This window comes from Mauremys reevesii, linkage group 1, assembly GCF_016161935.1.
Source record: "Mauremys reevesii isolate NIE-2019 linkage group 1, ASM1616193v1, whole genome shotgun sequence".
NCBI lineage: Eukaryota > Metazoa > Chordata > Testudines > Geoemydidae > Mauremys > Mauremys reevesii.
The window spans coordinates 345,724,970-345,748,272 of record NC_052623.1 but is presented as its reverse complement, the minus strand read 5'-3'; the positions used below and the strand labels follow the sequence as shown (position 1 = coordinate 345,748,272).

Below are 23,303 nucleotides of genomic sequence, written 5' to 3'. Positions count from 1 at the left end.
GCAGCCGGGCTGCTGCTGCTGAGTTTGGCTGGAAACCTCCCGGGGGGGGGGCTGCAAACTGACCCGGGGGGGGGGATAAAACCTGCCAAGGAAATCCCCCTTGAAGGCAGCAGCACCAGTCGGTGAGAGGGGGGGAAGGAGAGACGGGAGAAGAGGGACGGAAAGGGACAAGAGGAAAGAAGGAAGGAGGGAAAAAGCGAGGGAGGAAACAAGGAAAGGGAGGGGGGAAGCGAGAGGGGAGGAAAAATAAAAAAGAGGGGACGGGAGAGAGGAGGGAAGGAAGAAGCCAGGAGCGGAGAGGGGGACGCGGGGTCCGCCGGAGCCAGGAGGAAACACGCCGCCGCCGCCGCCGCCGCGAGCAGGAAGTCTGAGTGGGAGCGCGGCAGAGAGAAGAGAGGGGGAAAGAGGAAGCGGCAGCGGCAGAAGAGAAAGCAAAAGCTCCCCGTGCCGCCGGCTGCTCCATCGTCCGCCTGCCTGCGCTGGACTCGGCATCTCCGGCTCCTGCCCGGGCGGGAACGCTGCGCCGCCGCCGCTGCCATGGCCCGGGAGAACGGGGAGGGCAGCGCCTCCTGGAAGAAGCAAGCCGAGGACATCAAGAAGATCTTCGAGTTCAAGGAGACCCTGGGAACGTAAGTGATGATCGGGCCGGGATGCGGCAGCCCAGCCGGTCCTGCTGCTGGGGCTGGGGCGTGATGGGAGCCGGACCCACCGTCCCGCTCCGCTGGCGGGGCCGGGCTGGCTGGCTCCTGCCCCTCCATCCCCGTCAGTCGTGTGTGTGTGTGAGTTGCACACAGATGGGGTGTGTGTTAGAGGGTGTTTAATCTGAGAGAGTGTGTGTGCCTGGTGTCCGTGTGCCAGCCTGCACCCGAGGTTGTGTTTGGTGGGGTGCGATTGTGTGTACGAGCCAAAGCGTGTCTCTTGCTGCGTGTTTGAGTGTGTCGTGTTGTGTGTGTGTCCGTCCGGGATGCACCGGTGTTGGCTTGTTTCTTGTTTCTGTCTCGTGTGTGTGTGTGTGTGTTTGAGAAGGTTTGTGTTTGTGTGTTTTGAGGAGGTTCGTGGTGTGTGTGTGTATGCATTTGAGTGTGTGTGAGTCCGGATACCTTTGTGTTGGTGTGTGTCTGTCTCATGAATGTGTGTTTGAGAAGGTTTGTGTTTGTGTGGATTGAGTATGTAAGTGTGTGTTTGTGTTTCTATGCATTTGAAGGCTTGCTGATTTGTGATTGTGTCATTTTCGTGTGTGTGGTGTTTCATATATATTTGAAAATGTGTTAGAATTAGTGTGTGTGCGCGCGCTGGTACATGCCTTGATATGTATTAGTACGGATATAAGACTGTGTGCATATATTGGTGGCTAGATGTGTTTTAGTAAGTGTGTGAGTGTACCTGTGTGTTTGGTTTGTGTTACTGTGAGCGCCTGTGCATATGTGCTATTCCATCCAGCACTTTGCTGGTCACTAAAGCATCCAAAAGACAGCCCCGCTTGTATACAGTATCTCATTCTTTTTTCTTTTTCCATTGGGTGTGTAGCAAGAACTAGGTTGAATCAGTAATAGAAATAACAATATATTTGTATACAGAGAAAATGGTTGTATATCTAATATTGACCCCCGTCAACTCACTTTCTGGTCAACTCACCCCAGTATTCAGACTACTATGTTTGTTTTATCAAAAATATTAATAAACATGTAATTTAAAATATACATAGGCTGAGAAAGAGAGAGAGATTGGGCAATGGTAAGGGTAGTCTAACTTTCATGCTTTCTGCTAAAGCTGATGTCAGAGTCTCTTAGTAGAAAAAACATCAGAAATAATAAGAGTGGGTTGGATGTGTTTCATCTAGTAGGTTACCATAGTTTAACTGTTGTTGCTGGTTTCACTGTTATGTTGTGTCTGTTCATAAAGATTAGTAAAATGTTAGACTTTTTGAAGGTTCAGAATAAACATGTACAGATGGTTAAAAAAAAAGGGAACAGGATGTAGTAAAATACTTTTCACTTCAGCAAGGAGGCGTGTGTATTTGTTTTAAAACAAGTTTTTTTAAAAGACATTGTGGATGTGGATGGCCATGAGTTCTAGGAGAGGTTAGCATATGGACTGCTTGTATTTGTTGACTGTATGCTTCTATAGCATCTGTCTCAGTCACATTCTGCGTGTCCCTGGCAGCTGTATTTTGAGCAGCTTTACACGCAACTTTAGAATGACTATAAGTGATATTAATTCTAGGTTGTACTTTACATACTGAGCACTGTATGTGCTACTTACAAAATACAGTTTTAGACTAGACTAACATAGTATTTCAACTTCTTTCTGCTTCCAAAGGAGGGCTCTCTGTAAACATTAGTATATTTTTGATTCACTAACTCACTGATTTCCTTGTGAACAAACTGTGAGTAAGAATCAGACTAGACATTTAATGTTGAACTAGGTCATGCATCTGGATTATAATAAGTAGAGTAGACGTAATATTTAGTAAAATGCATAGTTTAGTTAATCAAACTAATGTTCTACAGCTCTTTCAAGATGCAAAGCACAGTATAAGTGCTAAATGTTGTTATTATTTTAGTTTATTCTCATCCTCTTTGTCTAGCTCTTGTACTGACATCATTTGGTGTAATAAGAAACATGTCCTTACTTGTCATCTTAGGTATGTAATTCTTTGCCTGCACTAAAGAGTGTTGGAAAAAGTAAAATCATAACATGAAGAGATTAATTAAAGCTGCAAGTCTGTTCCCTGTGGTTTCCACTATAAATAGGCTTGGCATAATTCAATTTATTTTTTAATGGATAATATCAATATTTATTTTAAAGCATTTTTTATTTTCATGTAATTAAATTTTCATAGTTGTGGGAATTATGGGAGGATCAGACAATAGGGGTCACAGATAATTGTTATTTAATGTAGATGTTGAGATTAAAAAGTTAAAGTTTTATAACCATTAAAACACAAATTGTCAACATCACATGTCAAAATGTGCAAGGTAAATTTAAATCAAATTCTAATACATTCTCTTTGCCTATTTGTAAATTTTTATTATTATCAATGGAAATATTTTTGTTGGTCTGTGTGTATGATGAAATCAACATTTACTGACATCTACTGATTAAAAATCGAATCCTTCCAAGCCTAATTATAAACCTCTGTCACCACAGAAAATTTTCTGTGAAGTTGTCTCCACATTGTATGAGCTGTGCCGCTGAAAACTTCCTACATCTGGGGCTGATCGATCATGTCTCCATTGAAATCAGTGGAAGCACATTAGAGCCCCAAGGTGGCTATGTGCATTTTATCCAATGGTTCAATTATGCTGGTGTTACTGTTGCCATTGAAATTAATTAAATGTAGCCACTGAGTAGTTTGTGCCCTTAAAGATTATTTGTTAATGTCACAATTTGCAAGCTCAGGCTACAGGATTCTATTTAACTATAGTTGTAAGCAGTGAAGTTTTTAGATGTGACTTAGTTTAATAGTCAAACTGCAAAGTTTCGCAAAAAAAAAAGGCAAATTAAATTAGAAATAATTTACATATTATGGAAGCCAGATCAAAGGCAAAGGGAGCTGGCATAAGGAAAGTAGGACCGGCCCTATTATGACAATTATAAATATTTTTACATTTAAAACCCAATATTTGTGAATCAGTTCCTTTACCACTCCTGGAGAGAGCATGGCCTAGTAGCAGTGTGCAGGCCTGTTAATCAGGAAATCTGAGTTCTAATTTTGTTTCTGCCACAGACTTTCAAAGGTGCCGAGCACCTGCCAATCTCATTGATTTAAATGGAACTTGACAGTGCTCAGATCTTCTGACAAATTAGACCATTTGCTGTTCAACTCACAAAGCCCAGATCCTCAAAGGCTCCTAGTTTCCTTGAAATCAGTGGAAGATCGGAACCTAAATAACTTCGAGGGTCGGGGTCCAAGGCCCCAAAGGCCCTTCCATTAAAGTCTGTGGACAGGCTCTCGGTGTTTTAATTGGGAGTTATCTCAGGCCATGAGGTTCAAGTGATCAAGTCCTTTATAACATGATTTACAAACAAAGCTGAAGCCTGATTTGGTCCCTTCTATAATATAATGCTGAACCATGTTAGAAATGACATATGTAAGCTAATTCCACAATAGAATAGATTTTTCATAGTGTAGATGGGACCTTAATTTCCGTGACTCAGTCTCCCCATCTGTAAAACTTGTATAATAATACTTATTTGCCTCAGAGGTGAAAAACTTTGAGGCCCTCAGATGAAAGGTCCTAGATGAAGGTGCATATATTTTGTACTTCTCTGTCATCTTTTATCTAAGGATGTCAAAGTGCTAAAAGCACCTATAACACAAGAGCAGCCCTTTTTCTGTGTTCTCAGGATCTCTCTAGATGGCTGTGATGAAATAAGCTGTGGTAAGGAAATCACAGAACCCCCAAATCAGGACAGAAAGTGAAAGAACATAAGAACATAAGAAAGGCCGTACCGGGTCAGACCAAAGGTCCATCTAGCCCAGTATCTGTCTACCTACAGTGGCCAATGCCAGGTGCCCCTGAGGGAGTGAACCTAACAGGCAATGATCAAGTGATCTCTCTCCTGCCCTCCATCTCCATCCTCTGACGAACAGAGGCTAGGGACACCATTCTTACCCATCCTGGCTAATAGCCATTTATGGACTTAGCCACCATGAATTTATCCAGTCCCCTTTTAAACATTGTTATAGTCCTAGCCTTCACAACCTCCTCAGGTAAGGAGTTCCACAAGTTGACTGTGCGCTGCGTGAAGAAGAACTTCCTTTTATTTGTTTTAAACCTGCTGCCTATTAATTTCATTTGGTGACCCCTAGTTCTTGTATTATGGGAATAAGTAAATAACTTTTCCTTATCCACTTTCTCAACATCACTCATGATTTTATATACCTCTATCATGTCCCCCCTTAGTCTCCTCTTTTCCAAACTGAAGAGTCCTAGCCTCTTTAATCTTTCCTCATATGGGATCCTCTCTAAACCCCTAATCATTTTAGTTGCTCTTTTCTGAACCTTTTCTAGTGCTAAAATATCTTTTTGAGGTGAGGAGACCACATCTGTACACAGTATTCGAGATGTGGGCGTACCATGGATTTATATAAGGGCAATAATATATTCTCAGTCTTATTCTCTATCCCCTTTTAATGATTCCTAACATCCTGTTTGCTTTTTGACTGCCTCTGCACACTGCGTGGACATCTTCAGAGAACTATCCACGATAACTCCAAGATCTTTTCCTGACTCGTTGTAGCTAAATTAGCCCCCATCATGTTGTATGTATAGTTGGGTTATTTTTTCCAATGTGCATTACTTTACATTTATCCACATTAAATTTCATTTGCCATTTTGTTGCCCAATCACTTAGTTTTGTGAGATCTTTTGAAGTTCTTCACAATCTGCTTTGGTCTTAACTATCTTGAGTAGTTTAGTATCATCTGCAAACTTTGCCACCTCACTGTTTACCCCTTTCTCCAGATCATTTATGAATAAATTGAATAGGATTGGTCCTAGGACTGACCCTTGGGGAACACCACTAGTTATCCCTCTCCATTCTGAGAATTTACCATTAATTCCTACCCTTTGTTCCCTGTCCTTTAACCAGTTCTCAATCCATGAAAGGACCTTTCCTTTTATCCCATGACAGCTTAATTTACGTAAGAGCCTTTGGCGAGGGACCTTGTCAAAGGCTTTCTGGAAATCTAAGTACACTATGTCCACGGATCCCCTTGTCCACATGTTTGTTGACCCTTCAAAGAACTCTAATAGATTAGTAAGACACGATTTCCCTTTACAGAAACCATGTTGACTATTGCTCAAGAGTTTGTTTTTCTATGTGTCTGACAATTTTATTCTTTACTATTGTTTCAACTAATTTGCCCGGTACCGACGTTAGACTTACCAGTCTGTAATTGCCAGGATCACCCCTAGAGCCCTTTTTAAATATTGGCGTTACATTAGCTAACTTCCAGTCATTGGGTACCGAAGCCGATTTAAAGGACAGGTTACAAACCTTGGTTAATAGTTCCGCAACTTCACATTTGAGTTCTTTCAGAACTCTTGGGTGAATGCCATCTGGTCCCGGTGACTTGTTAATGTTGAGTTTATCAATTAATTCCAAAACCTCCTCTAGTGACACTTCAATCTGTGACAGTTCCTCAGATTTGTCACCTACAAAAGCCAGCTTTTGTTGAAAAAACTGTTTTTCAAATATAATACAGTAGCAGGGGATACATAGGGAACTGCTTCCTGTTGGAATGCTGAAGTCTTGGTCATTTGCCTTCAGTGAATGCTCTTGTGCAGTGGTGTTTTCTTAAGGAGTTGGCTGTAGTATGAAACTGGTTTGGATCATACAATTTTGCAAAAATTTTTCCCCTGGTGCTGGTAGCAGTGTGAAATTGACTAAAGTCACAAACATTAGCCCTGGTCAATTTCACACTAGGGCTCGGCCTACAGGGAAAAAGCTTCTGTTCAATAGCAAAATCCCAGTAAATCTCTGCTCCTTGGCAGTCCTGAAAGTAGAGGAGACCAGGAAAGGACATAAGGGGACAAATATAAAGAGACAGAGATAAAAGAGTGAGGTGTGAGAAAGATGTAAACAGAGAAGAAAAAAGGGGAAGGAGACAGAAATGGAGATGAAGAGGGCAGAAAAGAAAGACCAAAGCGGAAACTGCTTAGAAAGGAGAAGTGAGAAGATGAAGACATCGGAAGGAAGGAAAGCGAGAGTGAGAGAATACTGTTGAAAAATCTCTCTGAGAGCCTAGCACTCAAGCAAAATTCCCATTGACTTCAGGAATTGTGTTCTTTTGTTTTGTATTGACATCACTTTGCACTGGAAATTATGGTCCTGATTTATTCATGAGTTACTCCAGTTTCACCCCATCCAATGGTGTATAAATAGAATAACATGGTGGTAAACCAGACTCTATGTAAGTAAGTCTGATAGTGCCTTTGTTGCCTTTATCCCCATTTTTGAAGTTGTTCGTGTTCACTCCTGTATATTGTGTTGGGACAAATAACTAAGAGTCCAGTTAAAGAGGAAAGTCAATGCAGAAGGAAATATATTTCCCCTAAAACCAAACAAAAACATAGTGATAAATACTGGCCCAGTTCCGCAGCTGATGTACATTGTCATGGTTCCATTAAAGTCAGTACAGCAACATCAATTTACATTAGCTGAGGAGCTGGCCCTCTGTTTATCTTTACAAAGTCCAACAAATTCACCTGTTGTAGCTCTAGACAATCAATTCACCCACTTGGACAGGTGGAAAACTGCATCGACTTGCCACTGGGAGATGTAAAGTTTCACAACAGTAATGGAATCTGTTAAGAAAATAGATAATCATTTAAATACCGTTCTCTCTGTAAGCCCTTGACATTTTAAAGCCACATCAGTGTAATTTTTAAAGCTGATAATGTGACATTCCAAGAGATCATGAGATGCAGAATGCTGTCTATGCATTAGGTTAAGAACATAAGAATGGCCCTAGTGGGTCAGATCAAAGGTCCATCTAGCTCAGTATCCTGTCTTCTGACAGTGGCCAATGCCAAGTGCTCCAGAGGGAATGAACAGAGGTTGGGAAGGAGAGAAAGCCTTAGGTTGGTCAGCTGGTCTGTTTAATCTAATCATCCTGCATTTCTAAAGCATCTATCATTGTAGAATTTAGGCTCTGTTTACATTACAGTTATAGCTCTGTTGGGGCCATCATTTTGCATGTTTAGAATGGAGCAAATGCTGTTATATCTATGTTATGGGACTGTTGCTCTTGTTCTGAACAGATAGGGGTGGAATGTGATTCCCTTAATTTGGTAGTAAAGAGATATGGCCCTATTTGCACAGACAACCCCAAATTATGTTATAACAACTCAGTTGTTATGTATGGCCACCAATGAACCGTAACTGTGTCCCAACCTGGTTGTAAAGTGCAGTGTAGAAGGAACCCAGAGGTGGTTGCACTGTCTGAGGGCCTTTCTGTTCAAGTCCCGTGTCCTCACTCTTCCTTCCATATTCAGACACTCACCGTGACATTACTTTTCGCTCCCCTCCCATACACTCATTTGCACTCTGTCACACATTCACTCAAAGACTGTCCCACAAGCACTCTCCTCTCACACCCCGTCTCTGTCTCTCACACCCAGACTAAAGGCTCTTCTTGCATACATGCACACTCTCACGTATGCTGTGTCTCAATCACACAATCTCACCTATGCACATATATTTTTCAACATACACTGACTCACCCACACACTCCTCATGCTCACAGAGGCTGTCTCTAACCACTAACTCACTCCTTTGCTTGCGGGTGACTGCCTGGGTCTCATACCAAGATGCTATTAGTAGAGGTGGATAAACCTCCTCCCTTGTAAAAACAATGAGTCCTCCTCCTCTCTTGTGCAAGCAGCCACCCAGCCTCCTCCTCCTCCACCTGATGCAGGAAGATATCCACCTTATGTGTTAGTGTTGAGGATACCTCTTTGTGGATGGTGCCATGTGCATTTGGGTGGTAGTGCAGGTAGGAGGGGCTGATAGGTGGGTTCAGGTAAATGGGTGGTACTGGCTCTCACTGTTCAGAAAACTTTCTTTCTGATGGCCTAAGATAAGAAAAGTTTGCACTTCTTGAAAGCATTTGTATTCTCGCTGTCAGGATGAATCATGAAACATGAAACCTTTAATTGTGGGTGCCACCTAAATTATTAAATAGTTTTCACTCCAGTTATTGTAATTTAATTATGTGAAACTTCAATAGCTTCTCGAAACTTAAAGAAAAAATTGATATTTGCCCCTCATCTGGTTCCCTATCCCTGAAAAGACTGAGGAGCTGTTTGAATTTGTCATAGGGCAATTGGCCCCTTTAAGAGGGAAGGGGGTGTCCAGTGCACCTGTGACTGATTATGTGCTGTCCACTTGGGCATAAGAGAAGGCATCTGGGCCTTATAAAGAGGAAAACAGGATGAGGAAGCTGGGGGTGGTGGTGGGGAGTGAGAGCTATTGCTGTTGCTGAAAGGGTTTCTGAAGGAAGTAGTTTGGGAAGAGAGTTCAATGGCTCAGAGTCCAGAAGCACCGCAACCCCCTGACTACAAAGGGATGAGACTACAGGCCTGGGAATGGATGTGCCCAGGTGAGCTAAGGGGAGAGACTGAGCAGAGCCTGGGAAATTGTGCTTGGTAGAGAGGATTGCAGTTGTAGGCAAGAGACTTCCAGGAGGAGGGATGTGCCCAGGAGGAGACTGGGGCAGAAGAGGCGGAAGAGAGTTAATAAAGCAGTCCTCAATAACGGGGTTTGTTATTGGACATACACCTCTTTGGATTATTCCTGGGAACCTGTGAAAGGGAAACAAGAGGCAGTATGCTGCACAGCCATGCTTGGCCAGCAGGGGGCACTACACAACAGGCATGCCCATTGACAGAGTTCCATTCTGCTGCTGACATCACAAGCGGTTCTTGTACACTTATGACCCTCCAGTGGAGTTAAATGGAGGAAATACTGAGGTTTATCATCTGGTTTTCTCAGTTTGATATTCTCTCTGCTTAACTGCGTTAGAGGACATACATGAGTACCAAGGTATTGTACTTTCACATGGATAAACTACGGCGTGCTACAGCATTGTTGACTCTAACAGAGAAAAGCATAATAAGCACCAATGGCTGGAAGTTAAAGCCAGGCAAATTCAAATTAGAAATAAGCCCCCCTTCCCTCCCTTTTTTTAAACAGTGATGGTGATTAACCATTGGAACAAGCTTTGAAGGGAAGTGGTGGGCTCTCCGTCTCTTGAAGTCTTTAAATCAAGACTGTATAATAAGATTTTTGTAAGATATGCTTTAGTCAAAGCCAAGTTATTGGGCTCAATACAGGAATAACTGGATGGAATTTTATGGCCAGTATTATGCCAGGGGTCAGACTAGATGATTTAATGGTCTCTTCTGGCTTTAAACCCTATGGATCATTGTGCCATTGGAGCACCTGGGTACAGGAGTTGGTTGTGATGTCACAACAGCATGGGACATACAATAACTTCTCTGGCTTCTCTGGGTGGAGGACTCAAAGCTGAGGTCCAATACTAACATTTCTTTACATTTTGTGAAATTGCTGAGAAGTTTAATGGACACTGTTAGCATCCAGGATCAAAATAAAAATAATAGGAAGAATAAGTTAAGGTGATATTCATGTTTTTCAAGTCAGGTCATTCTGATTGCTATCTTGCAGCCTGACTTTAGAAACCAGTATTTACTAGAGTTAGAAACGATGAGTTCCTGCAATTTGCAAAGTGGATTTTAGGCTCTTAGATAGTATAGAACATTGGGTCTAGTGTTAATGGTAATAGGGAATTGAAATGGGAGGGGAAAAAGGCAAGATGGTGATCAGAATTAAGGTCTGATAACTAGTGAATCAAAAAGGCTAGAGACAAAAAACTGCTATCCATTGACTGAAAGAGGGAATTCTTCCCAGCTCTGCAGTGATTTATAGCAGGGGTCGGCAGCCTCAGGCACGCGGCTTGCCAGAGTAAGCACCCTGGCGGGCCGGGCCAGTTTGTTTACCTGCCACGTCCTTATCCTCCCACTGGTCGCGGTTCACCGTCCCAGGCCAATGCAGGAGGCGGGAAGCCACGGCCAGCACATCCCTCGGCCCGCGGCGCTTCCCGCCACCCCTGGCGAGCCGCATGACAGAGGTTGCCGACCCCTGATTTATAGCATTACTTTCTAGTCATGATGCTTCATGAAGATACCAGATTTTAAAGTGGCCACTGATCCTCTAAACCAGGCAAAACTACTGCCCAGGTACCACAGAGGTCAGATTGCCGTAAGCCTCCTAAACATCCAGGGCAGGTCTGAAAATATTGTTTAATCGAAGATCTTCAAGAAGGCAGATTGTGGGGGGATAGCCAGTTTACATACAGTACATCTTCCCTGGTATGCACCAATTTACTTTACAAACATTATCTTCCACTACTTCCCTTTCAGCTCCTCCTCCCTCATCTAGCACCACCCTCCTTTCTCTTTCCACAGCTTGTCTTTCTATATCCTCCGTCATTGCAGTAGCTGAGCGCCTCCGAACCATTCATGTACTTATCCTCCCAACTTCCCTGTGACATAGAGAAGTAATGTCATTCCCATTATACAATGGTGTGTGTGTGGGGGGAAGGAGATGGTTAGAGCAGCAATTCAGCATTCATATGGATTAATAGTAAGCACTTTGGGGCTTTTTGTTCTGTACTTGTATAGCGCCTAGCACAACAGGCTCCTTGGCCATGAGTGGGGCTCCTAGGCGCTACTGTAATACAAATCATTAATAATAATTCATCAATCTGCAATTCATCAATCTGGCACCTGGTACACCAGAGCAAAGTGAGTATAAAATACTGCCATTCTTCAGTAGTGTTCTGCACAGATATAAATGGCTACATGAGGTGTGCGGCAACAGTTCCAGGGACACTAAGGCCTGGTCTATACTAGGAAATGAGGTTGGTATAACTACATTGCTGAGAGGTATGAAAAATCCCAACCCCTGGTGTAGACAGGACTAGGTTGATGGGAGAATTCTATTGACCTAGCTATTGCCTCATGGGGAGGTGGAGTACCTACGCTGATGGGAGAACCCCTCCTGTTGGAATATCTTCCCTGAAGCCCTACAGTATTTTAAGTGTAGACAAGCCCTAACTTGGGTAAGGTTATACAGGAAATCTGTGGTAGAGCATGGAGCTCAACCTGGGTTTCCCAAGTCCTGCATTAGTGTCTTAACCATGAGACTATCCTTCCTCTCTTCATCTCATTGCTGTTCGTGTGAAATCCTTCTTCTCTACATCTCTTGCCATCTGGAGCAGCCTGCCTGCCTCCTTCACCATCCACCTCTTTTCAAATATCAGCTTAAAAAGAATTTCTTTTCTCTCTCTGCTGCTCACTTCGAATACTTTCTTATTCCCTACACTGTGTAATTTACATGTTGCTACATGCCGAATATGGTTTTGAATGATTTTTTATTTACATCAAAGGGTACAGTCTATATCAAAGTTGCACTGTTTTGGTTTGTTTGATAATAATGAAAGCTTATAATAAGGTTCTCAATTTATTGCCAGTAATGGCATTCACTTAACTGGTGAATCACAGTTTACACTCATGATTATTTAATAGGACCTAATTTTCCAGTCATTTCCAGTAGTATGAAAACAAAGTTGAACTGAAAAGATATTATTAGTAAGCAGGTTAATGAATCAGATGAGGAATGAGAAATTTCCTCGGGGCAGGGATCTGGCACTTTATCAGTCTGCAAATAGATTTGAACATCAGTGATGCAGTATAAAATAAAATAATAATAATAATAATTTACATAGCTGCAAACATATTACTTAATGACAACTCAAATAGCCTAGCAATCAAAATATTTATGTTGTCATCATTTCCCAAAAATCATTATGACTCACAAAATCTATCTATCTATCTATCTAATCTAACTACTGACGTGTGTTGTCTGGCTTATCAGTTCCTATAGTTTTCTGTAGATGTGTCAATCACTCTTTTTCTTTTTAAAAAAAGGGAACTATAAAAAACAGATTTTTAATGAACTTTCCAAGGCCCCTTTCTGGTGTTTTCACGTTTAAATCTTTGTATTGAGTTTTATGCCAGATTTAATCACCAAGCAGCTTGCACAGGTTAAATTAAACTAATATGTATTTTTGTTATTCAAATTTCTAGGCTGAATTGAAAACCTAATTTGTTTCTTTTTAACAGTAGCTGTGTTGAGAAAAATTTATTGAGATAATGAGACACTTGGATTTGATTTGACAGTAAAACATCTGAGACCAGAGCTTCAGCATTCCTATTGCAAAAGATCAATGACTTCTCTTGCTCTTTATCTTGGTAGTATCAGATATCACATTTAGAAACAACAGTAACTTTGGACAAACAGCCTGTGTAACCAGGGAGAAGAACTAAAATACCCTTTGTTTTTTCAGAGGATGGAGGCAGAGTGCATGTGGAGAGGTGATTTTTGGATTAAAAAAGTCAAGTTCTCATAAGGAATCCATTTAATTTTCACATAAATTTCCAATTTAAACAATATAGTTTTAGTCTAATTACACTTTCCAGGAAGAACAAAAGAAAAGGCTCTTTTTAACAGTGCAAATGAACATGGAGAGTTAACACCAGCAGCAATGTGATTAGGAGCCCTGAACAGAGGCCCTTGGAATTGACAGTTAGCCTGCTCTCTCCTTTAATTTTCTAATTTCCTGCCCTGTTCTCTCTCTCTCTCAAAACCTGAGGGCACCCGAAGCAGTGGCTTGATCATCAGAGATGCAGAGGACTCACAAATCCAAGCCAATGTTAATAGGAGTTATGGATTCTCTGTATCTCTGGAGAAAATTGTTTGTGAGTTTTGGTACCTGGATCTACACATCTTGGTCTTTATTAAACTCTGTTACCTTGATTCTCTGTTTATAATGCTTGAGCTTGGACCACTGAAGTCAATGGCAGTTATGGCATAGGTGTCTATGAGGGTAGCATTAGACCCTAATATATTTTTCAGCAGTGTTGTGAAAATGAATTCAGGCTTGCACATCTTTCTAAGATCTTGAAATGAAGGTTCTGTTAGTGCAAGGCATCATTATTCAAGTGTTAGAATATTACAGAAACATGGTTATATCCCTGTGGTTTAACAGAATACCCCATTAAAAATGCCTGCCAAGCTATATTATTCTATCACGCAGAAATATGTTTACATTTATGATGCTTGATATGTAAGAGTTCTCAGAAAAGGGTGGAGCTTTGGTAGTTCAAAATGCTACAGCACAGTGACCTACCCACACTTGAGAATGATCTCGGTTTTGTTTTTTGTTTTTCTTTTGATTTGAGAGACTAGCAAATGCTGAACATATTGTTTATGTTTGGATCTTGGCCCTGATGAGGGAAATGTAAAGATAACATCACTCTTATTATTATTTGTATTATAGTAGGTGTATACAGCTGTGGACTATAATAACTTTGGTCTAATTTTGGTTGTTGGGTTTAGTGTGTGGGAGCTGGGTGCTGTTGGTGGCCTGTGATATACAGGAGATCAGATGTGATGATCTGGTGGTCCCTTCTGGCCTTGAACTCTATGATAGTCCTCAACATAGGTCAGGGCTCCATTGTGCTAGGCACATAGTAGTATATACAGCATATAGTAAGAGACAATCCCTATGTAGAAGAGCTTGCAGTCTAAATAGGTAACAAAAAGGGTGAGAAATAAGAGTTAGTCAAAGGTCACACAACATCTTAGTAGCAAAATCAGGGCTAGAACCCAGGTTTCCTGAATCCTAGTTCAGTGCCCCTATAAACTGGACTGTGCTGTCTCTTGAAGGGGGGTTATCACTAGCTTCTTCTAGACATATTTATATGGCTTTCCGGCTGGGACTGTATGTCTAATTAATTTTAATTAGTTAACACTTGTAAAAGACTTTGAAAATACGAAGCACTATCTATGCACTATTCCCATTACTTTATTTTTACCCTTATTACCCAGCTGCTTAAAAATAAAGAGGAATTGTTGAATGATAGAAAGAAAAGAGGGAATAGCATAGTTAGTCTATCTACATGGTCAGTATAGGATCATTCACAACAGAATTCCATCCTCCTGGGCTTTGCCCAATCTAGTCTTTTTTCCCACCATTTCCCTGGGAAGACTATTCCATTGTCTAATTGCTCTTGCCATTAGGAATTTTGTCCTGATATCAGTGTAAATGTTCTTATTTAATTTCAATCCTATACTTCTATTTATACCCCCTTGCCCCACCCTAATAGGTTTCTTTTATTTCATCTGTGTTTACTTGGGCTAGAAATTATAATAAAGGAAATAACAGGTTTGAAATGGTGAGAGAAAACCTAATAAGAACATAAGAATGGCCATACGGGTCAGACCAATGGTCCATCTAAGCCAGTATCCTGTCTTCCAACAATGGCCAAGGACAGATGCTTCAAAGGGAATGAACAGAACAGGGCAATTACTGAGTGATCCATCCCTTGTTGTCCAGTCCTAGTCTCTGGAAGTCAGAGGCTTAGGGACATCCTGAATATGGGGTTGCATCCCTGACCATCTTGGTGATAGCCAATGATAGATCTATCTTCCATGAACTTATCTAATTCTTTTTTGAACCCAGTTATAGTTTGGTCTTCACAACATCCCCTGGCAATGAGTCCCAAGGTTGATTCTGGGTTGTGCAAAGAAGTACTTTCTTGTGCTTATTTTAAACCTGCTGCCTATTAATTTCATTGGGTGACCCCTGGTTCTTGTGTTACATGAAGGGTTAAATAACACTTACTTATTCACTTTTTCCACACCATTCATGCTTTTATAGACCTCTATAATATGCTGCCTTCGTCATCTCTTTTCTAAGCTAATGTTCACCTTACTGACTTGGGGAGGGCTTGTGATTTTTACTAGGCAAGAATCAGCTCACATGTAGAAAAGAAGCTGGGAATGAGCTGAAGTTTCAGCAGAAATGAAAAGCTTCTCAAAGGTAAACAGGTGTAAGGTGCTCAGTTACTAGAATGATAAGCGCCATGTAAGTACCTAGATAGATAGAAAACTCTTTGTGCATCACTTTAAGTAAGAGATGTCTGAAGGAAATAGAGTTGTCTGCTGTCATTTACACCAATGTAAATCTGGAGTAATTGTATTGATTTCAGTTGTTCCAGTTTGCTGTAGTTGCTCCAGATTGACATGAAGTAACTGAGAACAGAAGCTGGCAACAAAAGTACATCGGGCTTGGATTGTTCTATTTGTATTTCTAATGCGGAATTGACATTTGCACTGTCTAATGCAGTGTACTTTTAGCAGAAGCCGTGAGACCATGTTGTTCAGAGAAATGTTATAGACCTAAATCCTAGCCTATTAAAAGATAGACCTAGATAAAAGGCTTTAGAGAGCTTCACAATCAAGGACATTGAATCAACTGCTATAATCGGTCCTGTCACTTCCCATTTAAAAAAAAAATCAAGCAACTTTAATATTCTTTACTGACAGCTCAGATAATTCTTACTCAGACAAGCAAGCAGGTGCATCCCTGACATATTAATAGAGATCATAAACAGAAATAAAACTGAAAATATATTAATATGACAGGTAAGCATAGTCGTGTGGCATTATCTGCAATAGGGGAAAGTCAAAAGACAGAGGATGGTCTCTTGGTTAAAGAACAGTACTGGGTTGTAGTCCCATCTATGTCATAGAATATCAGGGTTGGAAGGGTCCTCAAGAGGTCATCTAGTCCAACCCCCTGCTCAAAGCAGGACCAATCCCCAAACAGATTTTTGCCCCAGATCCCTAAATGGCTCCCTCAAGGATTGAGCTCACAATGCTCAAACCACTGAGCTATCCCTCCCCCCAATGTCCTAGGTTGCCGATGTACAAAAGTCAATGGGAGATCAGTGCCTAACCTGCTTAGTTTTTTTTGTAAGTCCTACTGGATGCCTATCTGTGTCTTTAGGTGCCTAAATATCACTGTATATCTGGCTCTTAATGCCTCTCTGCTTTTCCCTCCTTGTTTGTGAAGTGGGAATAATAATACTGACTTACCTTACAGGAGTGTTGTGAGATTTAATTAATTAGTAGAGCCCTCCCTGCAACATACTAAAAAAATTCCTGGGACTGATGGGAGGCCTTGGGGCTCCTAGCTTTGGCCACCGCATATGTATGTGTTGGGAGGGCACTCAGGGCTCCAGACTTCAGCCACTGGTGGGGCTGAGGCTTCAGCCACGGGGTGAGGGAGGCTCCAGGTGGGGTGTGGGATCTTGGGGTTTTCCCCCTGTGGGGCACTGGGGCTCAGGGCTTTAGACCGGGGGAGAGCTAGGGCTCAGGGTTCCCCGCGGCTCCACTCCCAGTTTCAGCCCCATGGGGCAGTGGGCTCACAGCTGCAGCCCTGTGGCTCTGTTCCTGGTTTCAGCCCCGCAGGGGTGCTGGGAATCAGGGCCTCGGGGTCCCCTGAAACCAGCTCACAGCCACCCTGGGAGCTGTGGACCCCTGGTTAAGAACTGCTGTACTATAGAAATGCAAAGTTTAAAAAACAAAACAAAGCATGCAGATAAAACCCCAGATGAAGAATTTGTTATTCTGCCATAAGGCACAGTTTCTGTGGACAGTGTAATACATACTCTAAGCCTAGTGGCTCTCAACCTTTTTCCACCAAGGACCTGAACACCACGTGCAGTTTCATGTTATGACTCAAATCCCACACACATATGTCTAGTTTGGGGATGGGATGGTGCTGCAGCAACTCTTCTCTTCTTGTGGCTGTTGATGTGGTCCAGTGGTTATGGCAGAACAATGGAAAGTATGACTTTTTAAGTTCTGTTCCTGATTTTGCCATGTGTGAACTGAGGCTACTTTCTATGTACTTGTATGTTAAATGGATACTGTGATACCAGCCTTATATGTGTGGCTTCATTATTCGGTGCTGGAAAATATGCAGAGATCTTTGGATGAAAGAAGCTGTATAAATGTGTTGTGGTGTTATTATATAGTTCATATTTCTGTGGTGATGTCAAATTCAAGAGAATACTAGGTCAGATTCAAGTGAAGTCATGCCCATGTACACCATAGCTGAATTTGGCTGGTTGTTTTTAATGATGGGTCAAAACCAAAACTCAGCATGTGAATACCCCCAGACATGGATTAAAATTTGCCTCTGGATTCAAATTTTGCAGCTCAAGCCAATTTCTGTTCATCTTCTGCTATATACAGTGGCTTCATGATGCTGTTTTTGTGGTGCATTACTGTATCTTTCCATCTGCTGAAGGAAAATCCTTTTCAGCTAGACTAAGAATAGGAAATCAAGTTAACTACATGTAGCATCTATTCTCAGTTCCATATCTGAAGCATTCTCTATATGAAGGCTATATCCTGCAGGGGGACGTGGATAATATGATATAACAGCTCTTTCCCATCTCTAACATCTGACATTATTCTTTGGTGGTAATTCCTGTAGTGCTTCCAGGATTATTAACTCATATGGTGTCTGGCGGAATATACCATGCATGCAAGTTACAAAGCAGCTGTAATGTATGTGCACAGCGTTCTCAAGAGTTAAAAGAAAGACAGACAATGAATAGGAGGCATGTAAGTATCTAGACTGGGCCAGTTCCTCTTTCTTTCTTTCTTTCTTTCTTTCTTTCTTATTACTTAATTTTGAGCATTTGTGCTGCCTCATTCATCTGGCAAGTTTCCCATATAATGTGTAGAATATTACAGGAGGGAGAATGCCACTGTTGAGTAAGTTTGAACAAAGGAACCAATGAGTGGCCCGTTGTTCGTTCAAGTGACTTGAGACCCCAGTGTAGGTGGGAGGTGAAGGCTCCTCTTTCTTCACCTGATTCTCTCTCTTTTGCCACCCCTTCTGGTATGTTGAATTGCTTCCTGGGTCCTTTCCCTGTTCCTCATGAATCACTTAACTGGGTGTGGTAGCTGGATTCACAACTTTCCATGGGTTGGCACAGCTTGGGAGGCTGTGAGTGGAGTTCTTCCTTTGGGGTCAGCTAGGGCTTATGGGTATGTCTACACCGCAATGTAAGCCTAGGGTTAGTAGAACTCAAGTTGCAAACCCTGGGTTTGTTAACCTAGGGCTTGCGCATCTGTAATTGTAATTTGTAATCCCAGGTTAGGAATTGTTGAACCCTTGGTCCCACCCTTGGGCTCCAGCATCTACACTGCAGTATGAGGCCTGAGTCCAATCACCCATATCCCAGATTTCTTAGCATCCTCTCAAACTGCTTTAGCCCATTGTTTGCGGTGCGGTGTGGGAGGACATGACTGTCCACCAAACTTGACTGTCCTGAGGACAAAGAAAATCAGCCCATGGGATTGTGGGATACATTTCCTTAATTTTTATTACCATAAGTGGTGGTAAATAGCAGTACAAGAACATGAAAGACAAGGGGAATGACTAGCAGAAATACCATTTAAGGAGCAGTTTATATATTTGATTCCAGATATCTTCTGCTCATTACGTATTGGCTCAGCAATGTGAACAGGAGTAGAATTTGTTTGTATCAGTGAAGTCGGCAGATAGCACTCAGACACTCACGGTGTCTTTCTCCATTGTTCTGCGTCTTTTGCGTTGTCATTACAACTGTGCAGATTGGATGCAAACTGCTACCAAGTCACGACGGCAGTTTACATGGCGCAAATGTCAATGCAAGGTATAAAGTAGTGGAGAATCAGGTCCAGAGTGTCTTTGAGTCACATCTGCTGACTTCACTGATACACAGAAGTTTTTCTCCACTTAACCCTGCAGAAGCAATACATCTGCAGAGGAGTGAGCAGGATTTTTTTTTCCTGCCTCATGCATCTTTAAAAACCCCCATCAGCAAAGTACATTCTGATTGCAGGATCTGCAATGCTGGGGATGATGTCTGAGTCAGAACACAACTGGATTTGCAGATCCCAGGTTGAGTTTGCAGTACCAGTGGTTCCCGAACTCACTTTAAGAGTTGTAAATGGAACCAGTTATACTTGAAATCATGATGAGGAAACAGAACACCACAATGTTCTTTTGAGAGAGTTACTTTCTTGAGTCTCACTACACTTTAATATGAAGGGAAAAAAATCACAAAAATTGGTCACATCTGTCATAGTTCCTTAAGCAATTATTCAGTTTGTTCAGTGGCTTGACAAGAGAACCATGAAAAAAATCAATTTATAGAGCATATAATAGGTGTGCTGTGTTTTTCAGTGAGTGTCATAAAAATGTTATGATTTTTATCAGTACAATCCCAATCCATTCATTTGTTTTCAGCAGTATTGCTCAGATAGTCTTTCATGGCCAATAATGACATTATTTTCTGGATCACTTGTCATTTATCCATCTCTGGTCTAATCATAGTGTGGTCTGGACCTAAATTAATGATGTATTGCTTCAATATACAGTGTAGCTATCAGGGGCAGCTTCAGGCACCAGCGCACCAAGCGCGTACCTGGGGCGGCAAGCTGCAGTGGGCGGCCTGCCGGTCGCCGTGAGGGTGGCAGTCATGTGGCTTTCAGCGGAATGCCTGCGGGAGGTCCGCTGGTCCTGCGGTTTCGGCGGCAATTCAGCGGCGGGGACGCCGAAGGCACGGGACCGACAGACCTCCCGCAGGCATGCTGCCGAATCCACGTTACCAGCGGACGTCCCGCAGGCATGCCACTGAAAGCCGCCTGACCGCCGTTCTTGGGGTGGCAAAATACATAGAGCCACCCCTGGTAGCTATGCTTTTTGCCCAGCTCTAAGGCTGGAATTTTCCAAGGGACCTAAGCGGGTGTGGCACTCAGCTCCCATTGATTCTCTCAGGGTACCCGGATTGGCAGGTAGTGATCGATCTATCGGGGGTCGATTTATCGCGTCTAGTGTAGACATGATAAAATCAATCCCTGATCGCTCTGCTGTCTACTCCCGGAACTCCACCGCTGCTAGAGGCGGAAGTGGAGTCGATGGGGGAGCAGCAGCAGTCGACTGGCCGCCATCCTCACGGCCAGGTAAATCGACCTAAGATATGCCAACTTCAGCTACGCTATTCGCATAGCTGAAGTTGCATATCTTAGGTCAACACCCCCCCCCCCCAGTGTAGACTTAGCCTCAGTTTAAATTGTTCTTGGTGTTTTATTTATTTATTCAGTAGCAGAAAGGTTGGAGCAAATGTTAGCGATTTTAAATTATTTTTCTCTATCAACCAAAAAAAAAAAATCCCAAACCCACATGCGAATGAGCACTGTAAGCTGGAGAGATGTGGGGGTTTACTGCAAACCAGGCCTTTCATTATACTGCACTGAATGGTCCTGGATGATGCAGTGGGTTGGCTGCTGGCTGTAATCTGGCAGGTGAAATTTGTCAGTTTATAATGGCTGTTTGGTCCTGTGGGAAAAAGCTGATGGTCTTAGTCCCTTTCCTAGCGGCAGGTTATGAACCTTTAAAAAAACAAAAATGAAACAAACAAACAACTGGACCAGAACTGTGCCAGTTGGCATTGATTAATACACAGGATGGCATACTTGGCAGCAAGACTGATTGGGTATGAATGTTCAGCTGCCCTTAGACGGCTAATCACACTGAGGAATATTAGGAGGGCAGCATTGGGGAAGCTAGTCTGTGGTGATGTGCCTGTTTTATGGATAAATAGGTTTCATTTTCTTCTGTTGTCAGTGTGGCACTTTCACCAGCATTAAAAAGTTGGGGGTGTGGGGGAGGAGCACTCTGAGTGCTGTGAGATCCATATTATATGCTGCTGTTAAATGGCAGTTCCATGGCAACCCAGTTTATTTCAGGTCATCTGAGCCTTAAATATGTAGGTGTTAGTTGGTCATATTCTTTGTTTGTTCTCTTCTGTTCTCCCCATGCACTTGTCTGGCATGGTGTAAAATCCGCTCTATGCCACCTTCTAAAATGTAACGTGTTTGAACCTCATGTTCATCTTCACATCTGCCCCACACGTGAAACACCGAAAAGCCAGTGCTTAATTTGTGCCAAGCCTGAGCCCCAGCACCTCTAGGTTTGGCAGTTCATAGCCCCTGCACCTCTGGGCTTGCCGCACCAGTTATGAAAGCAAATCATTGCTTTAGCCTTGGCACCTCTTTTCTTGAGCCCTGGCTCCTCTTTCATTACAAATGAAGCACTGCCTAAGGTGTATCTGAGTAGGGCTTTCTTCTGCTCCCCTTACAAAGGATGTGGGAGTTCTCTTTCAACCCTTTTGCCTCTTACATAGTCTATAAGGAGCCATCAGTATACTTGCCTACACATTTTGCTAGGCATGTAGCTTTGTTGTATATCATGGGTTCTCAAACTGGGAGTCACAGGCAGATTTCACCGAGTCATGACCACCTTTCCTTTCTTTATGGCTAGACAGGAAGGTTCCCAATTTTGTTTTTTCTGTTGTAACCTGGAGTTTTGGCATGGGAAAGGTTGAGAGCCACTGATCTAGGTCATATGGCTCCCATCACCTATAAATGAGACTTGTCACTATAGTTTGTGAATTTCTTTGACAAGGGCCATCTAAGTGCCTAGAGAGAGAAGGCAAGCTTAGTGGCAGAGTGAACCATGTAGTCTGCTATAATGAGGGATCTGGCAGAGGTTGCTTAGCCACACATACTCCTGAAGCAAGTCCTTAGCTGAATGCCTAATGAATTAGCAAAAACATTTTCTACACATACTTAATATGCTAATTTCTAAGGCTCATAACTCAGTCAAATGAAAACCAGTACAACCAAAGGCATATCTTGTCAGTGAGGACTACATCAATGGTATATTTCAAATTTCAGCTTCCAGCCATCTAGGCTGTAGAGCTGTTTAGAAAAAAGGTCATGAGGTTTTTTTGTACTATTGGAAAAGTATATATTTTGTCACTTTCCTTATAGGTAAAAATGGCTGAATGATTTTTTTGTTTGTTTTGTTTTTGTTTGGTTTGCTCAAACTTTTGAAATATATTCAGCTTCAGGCAGAGTCCATGAATGGAAATCTTCGTCACAAAAGGTGAAAGTTTTGATGGAGTGAAAAGAGGAGGTTAGAATGGAAACCAATATATAACATTAACTGTAGGTTAGCAGTTACTCCCCGTTTGTGACTAACGTGGCCAGTGCAAACTCCTCCTGGTAAAATACCAGAAATATAGTGCACTCCAGAGAATGCAATTATATGCCATCTGCCATGTAGACATTTGCAAGCAGTAACTATGGCGAGGCAGTTGGTTATTCCAGGTCAAAGACAGCTCTAACTCTCCCCACAATAATTGTTTTGTCACTCTTGGAAGGTAGCCTGGGGATTATTTAGTTCGCCTAAAACATCTTATTTTTGGCCCTTTCCTCTGCTCTGTTAGCAGTAAGTCACAGTGGTTGAAGAGCAGTGCAGAATGGGAAATAGTTACTCTTTCCTGCAAGGTAGTATGAGGAGAAATCACTGCAAACCCCCGAATCTGACTATGAGCCTGAAATCTTGGGTCGTCATATGTCTACCAGAGTTCTGCACAGCAGTGCCTTGCATGATCTGGTGCTTCAGTGTCAGCTTAACATCCTGTTTTATTTTGACTGTTGAACTGGGATACGTACTGCATTTCTTTATCCACTGTTGCATTGTTGCTGTCCTCCTGGACTTTATCTTTCGGTTTGCTGGCTAATAGGTTTTTTATTAATGGCTTCATTAAGAAACAGATGTACAGGTCTCCTCTTTGTTTTTGTAACTGCACTCTTGACATACTGTATATGCCCTTGATTGATTTTATTCAGTGTAATACCATCTGCTGGCATCTGTTTATGCTGTGACTGTTGCTGAATACTTATGTTTAACTTGTGTTGTAAGGACTAAGGTCTCTGCCAACAGTTACTCT

The 23,303-nt window shown here is 42.2% G+C and overlaps 1 protein-coding gene across 4 annotated transcripts in view; it reads left to right on the top strand.

Moving 5' to 3' along the window:
- Positions 1–263: 263 nt before the first annotated feature.
- Positions 264–23,303, top strand: part of CAMK1D (calcium/calmodulin dependent protein kinase ID) — a 351,475-nt gene continuing 328,435 nt past the window's right edge. The window contains exons 1-2 of one of the 4 annotated variants that reach the window (XM_039519399.1): positions 9,499–9,555; positions 17,945–18,075. In XM_039519399.1, the coding sequence (XP_039375333.1) occupies positions 18,074–18,075 (2 nt within the window). In that variant the 5' untranslated portion in view covers positions 9,499–9,555; positions 17,945–18,073. Of the gene's footprint in view, positions 630–9,437; positions 9,556–15,494; positions 15,524–17,944; positions 18,076–23,303 lie in introns of those variants that run through there. The other 3 variants (XM_039519397.1, XM_039519401.1, XM_039519398.1) reach the window with 3 other exon arrangements.